This window comes from Nicotiana tomentosiformis, chromosome 2, assembly GCF_000390325.3.
Source record: "Nicotiana tomentosiformis chromosome 2, ASM39032v3, whole genome shotgun sequence".
Classification (NCBI taxonomy): Eukaryota; Viridiplantae; Streptophyta; class Magnoliopsida; order Solanales; family Solanaceae; genus Nicotiana; species Nicotiana tomentosiformis.
Genome location: NC_090813.1, coordinates 76815576 through 76828497, shown reverse-complemented (window position 1 = coordinate 76828497; position 12922 = coordinate 76815576). Strand labels below are relative to the sequence as shown.

The following is a 12922-nucleotide window of genomic DNA, read 5'->3' as shown; positions in this document are numbered from 1 at the left end:
TAAGATCTGCATACAAATTACCCTCCTCAGACTCCACTAGTGAGATTATACTGGGTTGTTATTGTTGTATTGTTATCTATGAAAGGAAGGTAGTGACAATTTTTAGATGTTTGTAACTCGTAAAAATTGTAAAACGGTTTTTCTGGAACTAAATTACATGCACAATTACCTTGCAAAACCAAACCTAAAACCAATCCATAAAAATCCAAGCCCAAATTAGAGCCGGACTCTATCCAAAAATCTGAAAACAACAATCGAGATAATAGTGTTAGTGGGCTGAAATAATCTAATTGGACCCATAAACTATTCGTTTTGGGCTTATTTGGGCTACTATTCAAGAGTAAAATGCTAAACTGGGCAAAGGAAGACTCAACCTTCCTCATATGTTACTCCAAAAAATGGTTCTTGTATTACTCAATCAAAATTTGTTTAACAAGTAGACAATCACAATTGAAAAAGCAAAGAGGGAAAAGAAAGATATGTAAGAGTTACAACACCTCCATTAAGCTAGATTTCATTGACAACTTCAGTGCTGTTATGAAAATAATTATATTATGGATGTCCATTTATTACTCCGCTATATATAATATTTCTGAACAAGATTATCCATTTAGTACTCTGTTGAAGTTTATCTACAAGCAGCTGATGCAGGCAGGTTGCAAGCAACTCAATGAAATAATTTGCAACAGCTTCTTATTAAACAAGCAGGTTGCAAACAACTGATGTAGACAACTTACAAGCAGCTAAAGAAAAGGCTTGCAGCTGCTTCCTGAAAAGGCTTGCAGCTGCTTCCTTTCTTCTATAAATAGAGGAGTTTTCAGTTCATTATGTACATGAGTTTGAAGTTGAATAATATATCAATCTCTCTCTATACTTGTCTTCAGTTTATTTACTTTACAGTTTTTATTTTATAATACATTATCAGTACGAGACTCTGCCATCTCGAGCAAATACTTTGAAAGTATCACAGGTACGAACTTTCTTTTTCTAAATAATGTCAAATCTTTCTAAACTTGAATTTGTAGCCCTGGATATATCGGGCAAAAGCTACATATCTTGGGTACTTGATGCCAAAATTCATCTTGATGCGATGGGTCTGGCAGACACCATCAAGGTCAAAAATCAGGCATCAAATCAAGACCGTGCCAAAGCAATGATATTCCTATGCCATCACCTTTATGAGGGCCTAAAAATGGAGTATCTTAATGTTAAAGATCCAGTCATACTGTGGGATAATTTGAAAGATAGATATGACCACCTGAAGATGGTCGTTCTTCCACATGCACAATATTATTGGACTCATTTAAGGCTACAAGATTTTAAATCTATCAGTGAATATAATTCTGTTATGTTCAGAATTATTTCCCAATTAAAATTATGTGGTGATAATATTACTGATCATGATAGTTTGGAGAAAACTTTCACCACTTTTCATGCCTCGAACATGCTCCTGCAGCAGCAATATCGAGAGATGGGATTCAAAAAGTATTCTGAGCTTATCTCACATTTTCTTTTAGCCGAGCAACATAATTGGCTATTAATGAAAAACCATGAAAGTTGACCTACTGGTTCTTGTCCATTCCCTGAAGTGAATGAGACGAACTTCCACCAAGCTAAGCGTGGAAGAAGACGTGGCCCCAGTCGTAGTCATGGCCGTGGTCGGGGAAGAAACACTAATCATGGTAATAATAATGCACCAAATAACCATCCTCACCACCAGCAGTGGAAAATGAAGGAACAAAAGCATGAAGTGGTGCAAGCAGCAAACGCAGAAAATGCATGCTATAGACGTGGAGGAAAAGGGCACTGGTCACGTACATGTCGTACGCCAAAGCATCTGGTTGAGTTGTATCAAGCCTCCCTGAAGAAGACTGAGAAAACTGGTGAAGCAAATTTTATTTCTGAAGATAATTTAGACTTCATGCATTTGGATGTAGCTGATTACTTTGCACTCCCGGAAGGAGAAACAAGTCATGTGATCGGTGATGAATCTGTAGAGATGTAAATATTTTAATTTTAATTTTTTGTAGTAGATGGTATGGTTATGTAATAGTTGTATATAAATAAAAGTTATGCTTTGATAATAATATTTACTATCATATTTATTTTGTTTATGTCATTTTGAAGAATATGGATAATCCTCAAATTATGCTTGGATCAAAGACCAATCAAGAAGATATTTGTGTAATTGATAGTGGAACAACTCATACCATATTCAAAGATCAGAAATACTTTTCTTATTTGTATAAGGAAAAAGTAAATGTTTCTACAATTTCTGATAATATAAGTTTGATTGAAGGCTCCGGAAGAGCTATTGTATTTCTGTCTAAGGGAACAAAACTTATTATAAATAATGCATTATTCTCCTCCAAGTCCCGAAGAAACTTGTTGAATTTTATGGAATATCTTTGTATTACAAAGAATGTTTCTGGCCAGAAGTGCATTGTAGAAAAGTTACCAACTTTATCTTCTGGCTTATACTATTCAAAGATTAGTACAGTTGAAGCACATTCTATCGTAAACTGGAAGTTTACTGATTCAAATACTTTTGTGCTTTGGCATGGCCATTTGGGTCATCCTGGATCAATAATGATGAGACGGATTATTGAAAATTCGAGTGGGCATCCATTAAAGAACCTGAAGGTTCTTACAAATGATGAATTTTCTTGTGATGCTTGTTATCAAGGCAAAATGATCACTAGACCATCACCAATGAAGGTTGGCATTGAGTCCCCTGCCTTTTTAGAGCGTATACATGAGGATATATGTGGACTTATTTACCCACCAAGTGGGTTGTTCAGATATTTTATGGTCTTAATAGATGCATCTTCAAGATGGTCTCATGTGTGCCTACTATCATCTCGCAATCTAGCGTTTGCAAAGTTATTAGCCCAAATAATTCGATTAAGGGAACAATTCCCAGATTATCCTATAAAGGCTATTCGCCTTGATAATGCTGGAGAATTCTCATCTTAAGCTTTTGATGATTACTGTCTATCAGTTGGGATAAACGTTGAACACCCTGTAGCTTATGTTCATACTCAAAATGGCCTTGCAAAGTCATTTATTAAACACTTGCAGTTGATAGCAAGGCCACTACTTATGAAAACAAAAATTACCCACTACTGTTTGGGGCCATGCTATCTTGCACGCAACATCACTTATTTGTCTCAGACCGGCATATTATAATAAATATTTTCCGTCACAATTAGTTTTTGGTCATGAACCAAATATTGCCCATCTACGAATTTTTGGATGTGTTGTATATGTGCCAGTAGCACCACCACAACGCAGTAAGATGGGCCCGCAGAGAAGGTTAGGAATATATGTTGGGTTTGAATCACCCTCTATTATTCGCTATCTTGAACCATTGACGAAAAATTTATTTACTGCTCGATTTTCAGATTGTCGATTTGATGAAATAAATTTCCCACAATTAGGGGGAGAGAAAAAGGAAATCAAAAGAGAAATTGTGTGGAAAGTTTTATCATTATCTCACTTTGATCCACTTACCCCTATATGTAATCAGGAGGTCCAGAAGATCATCCATTTACAGAATATAGCAAATCAAATGCCAGACGCATTTACTGATTTGAAAATGATAACTAAGTCACATATCCTTGTAGAGAATGTACCTATCCGAATTGATGTCTCAGCAAGACCATCTACTAGCATGAGAGCTAGTGAACCTAAAGCACGCCTGAAGCGTGGTAGGCCTTTGGGTTCTAAATGATATTATGAAGGGATCTCCTGAAGAGACCCAAGATCTAATTAGTTCTAAGATTCCTGAAGAAATCAATGAACCCGAGACTCAAGTGAGTGAGGAACTTTTAATAAGTTCTACTGGTGATAGGATTAATTTTAATCGATCTGAAATAGTGGTGGATAATATTTTTGCATATAATATTGCACTTAACATTATGCAAGATAGTGAGAATCTTGAAACCGGATATGTCGAAGAATGTCGACAAAGATCTGATTGGCCAAAATGGCAAGAGTCAATTCAATCGGAATTGAAGTCACTTGCTAAAAGAGAGGTCTTTGGACCAGTAGTCCAAACACTTGCTGGTATAAAGCCAGTCGGTCATAAATGGGTTTTTGTGCGAAAAAGAAATGATAAAAATAAAGTTGAAAGATACAAGGCTCGCCTTGTTGCATAAGGATTTTCACAACGACCTGGAGTCGATTATGAAGAAACATATTCACTCGTTATGAATGCCATAACATTTCGATATCTCATTAGTTTAGCCTTACATGAAAGGCTTGAAATACATCTAATGGATGTGGTTACAGCTTATCTATACGGGTCACTTGATAATAAAATTTACATGAAAATCCCTGAAGGATTTAAAATGCCTGAAGCATATTCAAAATCTCGGGAAATGTACTCAATCAGATTACAAAGATCTTTGTACGGTTTAAAGCAATCTGGGCGCATGTGTATAATCACCTCAGTGAATATTTGCTGAAAGAGGGTTACATAAATGATGTTATTTTTTCATGTATTTATATAAAGAAAATGGCTTCAGAATTTGTTATACTTGCTGTTTATGTTGATGACATAAATCTTATTGGAACTCCAGAAGATCTCCAAAAGACAATTGAATATCTTAAGAAATAATTTGAGATGAAAGATCTTGGAAAGATAAAACTTTGTCTTGGTCTGCAAATTGAACATTTAGCAGACGGGATCTTTATCCATCAATCTGCCTATATAGAAAGGGTCTTAAAACACTTTTACATGGACAAAGCGCACCCATTGAGTACACCACTTGAAGGGAATAAAGATTTGTTCCGACCTCCAGAAGAGGATGAGGAACTCCTTGGTCCCGAAGTACCCTATCTCAGTGCAATTGGTGCACTAATGTATCTTGCTAATGCTACAAGGCCTGACATAGCATTTTCTGTTAATTTACTAGCAAGATATAGTTCTTCTCCTACAGGGATACATTGGAACATGATTAAGCATATATTGCGATATTTAAAGGGAACTCTTGATATGAGTTTGTTTTATGCTAACAAAGATAGTGCAGATCTTGTTGGTTATGCAGATGTAGGTTATTTATCTGATCCCCATAAAGCTAGATCTCAAACCGGATACGTGTTTACATGTGGAGGTACTATCATATCATGGCTCTCCACAAAGCAATCTATTGTTGCTACTTCTTCAAATCATGCTGAAATAATAGCTATTCATGAAGCAAGTAGGGAGTGCGTATGATTGAGATCAATAATTCATTTTATTCGAGAAAAATGTGGTTTGGAATGTGAGAAAAGACTAACAATTTTATACGAAGACAATGCTACATGCATAGCCCAATTGAAGGGAGGATTTATAAAAAGAGATAGAATGAAGCATATTTCACCAAAATTATTCTACACACACGATCTTCAGAAAAATGGTGACATTGATGTGCAACAAATCCGTTCAAGTGACAATCCAGCAGATTTATTCACTAAATCTTTGCCAACTTCAACTTTTGAGAAGGTGGTATACAAGATTGGAATGCAGAGACTCAAAATATTTGAAACAAGAGTTTTATCAGGAGGAGTAAAATACGCGATGTACTCTTTTTTCCTTACTAAAGCTTTTTCCCACAGGATTTTCCTTATAAAGTTTTTAATGAGACAACTAGAAATGCGTATTACTAAATATGTATACTCTTTTTCCTTCATTAGGATTTTTCCCACTGGGTTTTTTCTAGTAAGGTTTTAACGAGGCACAATACCTTTTAATGAACATCCAAGGAGGAGTGTTATGAAAATAATTATATTGTGGATGTCCATTTATTACTCCGCTATAGATAATCTTCCTGAAGAATATTATCCATTTAGTACTCTGTTGAAGTTTATCTACAAGCAGCTGATGCAGGCAGGTTGCAAGCAGCTCAATGAAATGATTTGCAGCAACTTCTTATTAAACAGGCAGGTTGCAAGCAACTCATGCAGACAGCTTACAAGCAGCTAAAGAAAAACCTTGCAGATGCTTCCTGAAAAGCCTCGCAGCTGCTTCCTTTCTTCTATAAATAGAGGAGTTTTCAGTTCATTATGTACATGAGTTTGAAGTTGAATAATATATCAATCTCCCTCTATACTTGTCTTAAGTTTATTTACTTTACAGTCTTTATTTTATAACAAGTGCTACATTTGGCCTATTTATCTTCTATGATTAAGGCAGCAATAGCTTCAAAATTTTAAACAACTTTTTAATTTTTTGAAAAGAGAAATATTTTCTCAACCAAACTACTGAAAAACTTTTCCTTTTTGGCGTTTCATTGAAAAGCATTTCTTTCTTTTTTTGTTGCAAAAATACGTAAACATAAAAAATTGAGATACTTTTTATTTAATTTTATTTATTTTTGCAAAAGCTCTTCTTTGAAATTTGAAGAAAATGCCACCTGAAAAACAGCGGACGCAAGTGGAACTAAATAAGGTACATGTACCACCAAATTCACAAGTTCTGAAAAGTCACACAAATTCCAGTTTCCACACAACACTAATGAAAAGCACAAATGGATTCCTGTTTGTGTAACCATGATGTGGGAGGGTCCAACTCGGCCTGTGTACATAGAGTAAATAACTGCACATCCTGCTGCCAATCTAACATATGCCTAAGCAACAATAAAAATTAAAATAAAACTGAATCTACCAGCAACAAGTGGTTTAAAGAAAAAGAGTACAAGGTCTTCTTGCCTTTGATCATCTTTCAGACAGCAGGATCTTCAAGTGACGCCGTAGAAAGATTGGTTATGCGAGGATATACTGCTTTTTCATCAAGCTGGTTCTGTGCCCATATCAACATTTTCAATAGGCTTGGAAGCTTTGGATCTGTTGTTTTAATCAAGATGAATCATAAAAAGAGCATTTAATGTCAAGAGCATCTTTAAGTAAATGTTCAAATTAAGCTATAACAATAATTAGCGCTCTCCCTTACAGAACTGTGTGGAGACCTATATCAACAGTGATTTTTATTGGAAATGGGACTAACCTTTTTCATGACTTTGGCTGGTGAGAATTGCCGCATTTACCTCACTTGCGGTCTTTAGACGCTGTGATACATCTAGAAGCGCTCCAACTGGGCAGTTAGAAACATCTTCAAAAGCCAGTAATGCAACAGTCTTCTCCAGTTCTTCTAAGAAGGCTTGCTGTAGAGTTATTGAAATTTAGTTAAATAGCAAAACCATGGAAACACTCCCCAGTTAATAGGTTTTAATGTCCAGTATATATGAAGTTCAGCCAGATAAGATTTGAGATGCAGATGTTATATGAAATTAAACAGTGAGTTAGATTGAACACTTGCTTTTCTTCTTCGATAATATAGATCGAGTGAAGATGTATGTAGCCTTGGAAAAAAGAAACTTACAGAAATTACAAAAATAGTATTCTAAAGATGAATAGTTACATTTTCTTCTCCCCTTGGAGCCAGTTCCTCTTGAGCGAACTCCAGAGCTTCTTCGACCTTTCCATTCCTTATCAACTCTATCAGCCTTTGCTGTTGGAGATGGAAAAAGAGTTGTGGATTTGTATCTAATATCTGCATTCAAGAAGGTAAACATAAGATACAATCAACTCAAACTATCTAAAAATCAGCGCTTATTGCGACGTAGCTTCTAAGAATCAAGATTTTCTAGAGTGTTAAGCACAAGTTAGAAGATTATCTCTTAAATTTGAGAGAAAAAAAGAAAAAAAGAATGAGGGCCTGGAACCCATTGCCATGCATAATAGCACAGGTTAGAAGATTCATCCAAGTAAGAAAATAGATCATGGTCTTTTTTGGTCTCATCTAAGACAACAAATTATAAACTCGTTTCCATGTCATCAACCACCCCGAAGTTTGGATGCAAACATTTTATATATATAAATAGGGAGGGTTCAAATCAGAGGTGGATCCAGAACTTAAACTCTATGGGTTCTTAGTATTGAACTCAATATATACTGAAAGTTATGGGTTCATATTCACAATTTATTTCAATTTCAGTGAATTTTTGCATATAAACTTGTACTCCGCGTCAAAAGTCAGATTAGAAAATCATTACAAAATCAGATTAGAAAATCATATATGACTACATCCGTCTCTGGTTCAAATGATCAAAGTCAGATTAGAAAATCATTTTGTGCAGTTTGCATCAGGATCTTCCGTCCTAAATTTTGTATTCCTTCAGCTCTATCCAGAAAATATTTCTTTAATCCGGAAGAGGCACAAGCTAGAGATAAAGTAGAAAAAGCAAAAAAAGAAAAAGTCAAGGATAGCACAACGATAGAGCAAACTTCAAACAAGCATATGTTTGCTGGAGTCAAACTAACAAGATCCAAGAGTGAGCATCAAATGCCTTAATTGCTTGAGCTTCTACCTTAGCATACTAAACAAAGATGCAGTGCCTATGTGTTTTCTTATATTCTTAAGGATTTAACTGCAAATTTATCAAAGTTGCATTAAAACCACAAATCTTCCAGATGAAGAATTTTCTGACACAATATCGACCTCAGGGGGAAGAACTCTCCATTCCGTGCTATCTGCTTATATTAAAGAGCTTCTCTGTGGTCATTTCAAACAAAGACAATTTATTGTCCCCTCAGTTATATGTTCATACAAAAGCTTGCTCGAGCAGAATCATGATAAGAAGACTCTTAAGATCCATAACCAAGCAAAAAATTCTGTGACTAAAAATTCTCCTTGGAGTTTATGAAGAACTTCAGACAGAATTCAAGCTCATAAGAAGGTGATGCGACAGCTTTGTTTGGAAGTCTATAACAAGGGCCAAGCTACCACAGAATAGAAGACAGGTTAAGAAAAATGATTAATAGAGTCCACTTACTGTTTGCACTAACTGATGGCATGTGCCAGCAACAAAGGTTACAAACTTTTCTAAGGAGTTAACGGTTCCACTGGGAAGTGAGAAACAAGGACCTCTTTTTAACTTCTGGACAGAAACATAAGTTAACAAGGACAAACACAAAGGAAAAGGCAAATTTAAATCATAAGAACTATGAAGCCTGTTGTTCCCAAGGAGATGACCAAATGATTGATGCATGGTGTCAGTCTAGGTGGATTCGTCAAGGTGCACGCAAGAACCAGACAAAACCCATGTCCGGGGAAAAGGAGAGGGGAAAAAAAGGCAAAGAGGAACTACGATAAGTGCTTGATCACATCCACTCCATGATTTAACTAATTGAATGTCAAGTTACCGAATTAGAACAAGACTTATACCTAGTGCAAATTCATTTCCCCTCTTCTACTCATTGATGAACAAATAGTTGACAGTAAAATTGAAAACACAAATGGACATTTGTCTACAGTGGCATCGAGACTCATAAATTGGATGTGCCTAATTGTAATCTTATTCTTTTGTTGAGTCACAGGACAAAAGTGCCCTCCGCAGCTGATGCACTTTAATAATTCCTTATCATCTTCTGTTCTATTGAATTCCCTGTTTGCTGCCATTCTCTTGGAATTTCACTCTTAGCACATACAGTGAACGGATCACCCGTCTATCTCTCAGAGACACACACAGCAACATGGAAGCTTTACTATGTTTTACATAAAGAATGGATCAGCATACATAATAAGAATCAAAAAGGAAACACATGCAACCCACGAGAAACTTTAAAAAATTTCCACTAAATAGCAATTGTGTTTATAATGTGAGATGCCACGCTAGTCACATGTTCATTTTAATCAGCAGATTAATAAATGTAAAGAAATGCATTAGAAGCAGAAAGAGTAAAGGAGCAGGCATACCTCAGGATTCAAATCATTAACCTTCTCAATTGCATCCTCCACATTACCAGCCTGCACAGCCTTTTTAACAGCCATCCGGTCGGTGATGGTAGCAAGATCTATATCAGCTAATAACTCATAAGGAGAAACAAATGTTAAACGCACGCAAATAATAACTTAAATGCTGGAATAAAACATAACATGAACATCCAGAAGATGACACAAGGATACGATCCGTCCCAGATTCCATTTTGAACTTTTCTGCAGCTTCTACATAACCCTCTGTAACTAGAAAATTCATTACCAATCTATTCATATCCTCTTTTCTAATCTTTACATCATTGAGCCTTTTCTCCCAATCTTCTCTGGTGATTACTTTCTTTGACGTGGCCTGCAAAATGAAGAAAAGAAGGAAAAAGATAAAATAAATAGATTTCCTCACCTCTTAACAGAACCAAGTTCAACAACAACAAAATTTGATCTAAATAATGATGAGGATAATTCATTAACAAGTTAAACCATATGCAGCATCCTACTATACCATAAGCAAATACAATAACTAAAAAATAAAAACAATAATAATACGCGGTTAAAACAGCAAATGACTCCAATACAAAACTCAACATAGTAGAACCTTATTACTACTTTACCAGATTCACACATTCAAAATTGGGGAAAGGTAAAATAATTTCTAGAACGAAAATTCGAAATTCGAGAAAAAATTAATAGATGAAAAGAATTACCATCGCTTCTTCAAAATAAGCTAATTGGCGAATGACAATCCAGAACAATGACATCAGTTTTCAACAATGCACCTTCATGCCCATATAAACACTTCACCTTGATATGAATTGGGGAAGAACTGAATTGGAGGCTCACTCAAATTACCAGAAATACCCTCTATTAGAACAAAAAAGAATGAAGAAATTACTAGGGGCAATAATGTTATCTTACATTATTATTGACTAAACAATAGATTTTGAATAATTTAATCAATATGAATATTTATAAGTTGTGAAAATATTGTAGAGATAAATTGTGTAAGATATTATGGAACATTTCGGAAAAAAAAAAAAAAGAACTTCAGAGTTTAAATCGCATTAGAGGATCTATCTACTAAGGCTGTGACCTAACCGTCAAAAAGAAAATATAATAAAAATTAAAAAGATCAAAATTTAAATCTCTTATAGACAACATTACGTGAATCTGGAACTCATGGAAATACAAATGAAATAAACTCTTTGTTAAGCTTTTTTTTCTAAATATAATATTTTATTACATAGGAAATTATTCATGTTTACCCTCAAAATTGTATAACAATTGAATTTGTACGTGATTTTAAGGATACATGATCTAATTTGATACAAAACTAGAAATCAAATTAATGTTGAAATAAGCAATGAAAAAATAAATGCAAACCACGCAAGTTGAACAATCTTAGCCTTGAATGTTAGTCACGCTCGAGTCAGAAATGCTTTTTTCGGTGCCGGAACAGAATGACAAGATAATGAGAACTAGAAATAATAATATATTCCTTTGTGATGCGTGTTACAGTGTTTTGAATGAATTATCAAACCCCTTTTATATACTAGAGGAGTCCTATTCTAGGTACATTTCTATAAAAGGAAAAAATCTCTTGATTTGCTAATTACCAGTTCCTTATTGATATGTGCAGAGATTCTCGCCGTAATATCCGTCCGGTTGCGGATATTTCGGTCTTATGTTAGTTACCCTCGAGCTCGTTCGAAACTAAGGTCGACACCACACTCAGTTTTCCTCGAAGGTAAGTTTTCCGACCTCGGGTTCTAGCTCGGTGAAACTCGAGGTCGATCCTCAGTCCGTGGTCGCCATGTTCCAAACCTAATATACCAAGTTGAATTCGAGCTCGACTTCAACCGTATATAGATAGTCCCCTCGTTTTTCGGAGAATAATCGACGAGAAACGATATGAGTCTCTGATATCTCTCCTCGGTGTTCCTCGTCAGAAACGATAAATTGAACGAAACGTCTCGTCAGTCACATCTTCATGGCATTAAATGCTCGTCAACCGCTGGTCGGCCACTTACGGCTTTGAACCGTCATTTGGAAACTATAAATGTCCCCTTCTTCATTCATTCAAACTTTTTACATCCAAATCTTCTCTACTCTTGTTTCTTAGAAATTTCAACACTTTTCCAGTATTAAATCTTTGGCTATTCTGAAATCTTTTCACAAGAACTTCAGAATTGTTTTTACCATCAAACTTAATCTTTAAATTTCCTCTCTGTCCTTCACCTATCAAAGAAATGGCGAAGACTTCAAAGTCCGTTCCCCAAAAAGAAACTCCCTCTGCCTCGCGACCGATTGTAGAGGAAAACGTTTCATCTGCTGCTACTGAGGAACCGACACCGGAACCTCTTCTGAAAATGTTCGTTCCTACGGGGTGCCCAACCGGTGCCGATTTCAAGGTCGAGAAAACTTCCTCGGTACCGGGTCGGTGTGAACCGGTCTCCAGATATATATGCTCGGTCACCGACAACTTACTCTCCAAGGTCAAGGAAGACTGCAACTAGGCTGATAAGTACGTGGTGGTTCCTTCGTCCGAGGAAGCGATTACTACCCATGTGAAGTTTTTTTTTAAGTGTTTACACTTATCCCTTCACATCGGGCCCCTTGGATCCGATCAATGTCGCCTTCTGTAAGAGGTACGAGGTGACCCTAGGTCAAATTCATCCCTCTTTCTGGAGGATAGTAATTCTTCTTGGCTTCTTCGTAAACAAAATCGAAAGGTGTCCTTTCACCATCAATCATCTCATGCGTCAGTACAGCCTCCGACTCTATCGAAGAGGACTAATAAAACTTGCCCGTCGGGCTAGTAAGGCTCCATTCTCGAGCATCGACGAGGATCGGGACTGAAGCTGGTTAGGTCGATTTGTTCGAGTGAAGACCTGGATTTAATCTCGGCTGAGGATATGCCATTTCCCGAGAAATGGAACATGAAACGTAAGTATAACCATGCCTTCAAGATTTCATTTATCTTTTTCTTCCTTTCTCACCGATTTTTCGTGGTGGTGCAACTGTCGCTCGGATTCCGGATGCAGTTCCTCGACTCAAGGAGTGGGTCGAAGGCATCGTGTCCCAGAAACCATATTCCGAGCGCGCGTGGCGCGAACTTTCAAAGGGCCGGTGGGAGGTCCGTTCTCACGATAAGATTCCGCTCTCGAC

The 12922-nt window shown here is 36.3% G+C and overlaps 1 protein-coding gene across 3 annotated transcripts; it reads right to left on the bottom strand.

The window, feature by feature from the left end:
• Window positions 1-6419: 6419 nt before the first annotated feature.
• Window positions 6420-10780, bottom strand: LOC104093540 (protein GID8 homolog). Of its 3 annotated transcripts, none has more exons than XM_009599298.4 (7): window positions 10462-10616; window positions 9950-10109; window positions 9740-9846; window positions 7403-7534; window positions 6989-7145; window positions 6694-6828; window positions 6420-6611 (listed from the first exon to the last, which is right to left on the bottom strand). In XM_009599298.4, the coding sequence occupies exons 1-6, from the start codon at window positions 10513-10515 to the stop codon at window positions 6707-6709; spliced, it is 732 nt and encodes a 243-aa protein (XP_009597593.1). In that variant the 5' UTR covers window positions 10516-10616; the 3' UTR covers window positions 6420-6611; window positions 6694-6706. The 3 variants fall into 3 exon arrangements, with proteins under 3 accessions (XP_009597593.1, XP_009597594.1, XP_009597591.1); XM_009599299.4 differs by having other exon boundaries at window positions 6420-6600; XM_009599296.4 differs by having other exon boundaries at window positions 6420-6828; window positions 10462-10780.
• Between the last annotated feature and the right edge of the window lie 2142 nt (window positions 10781-12922).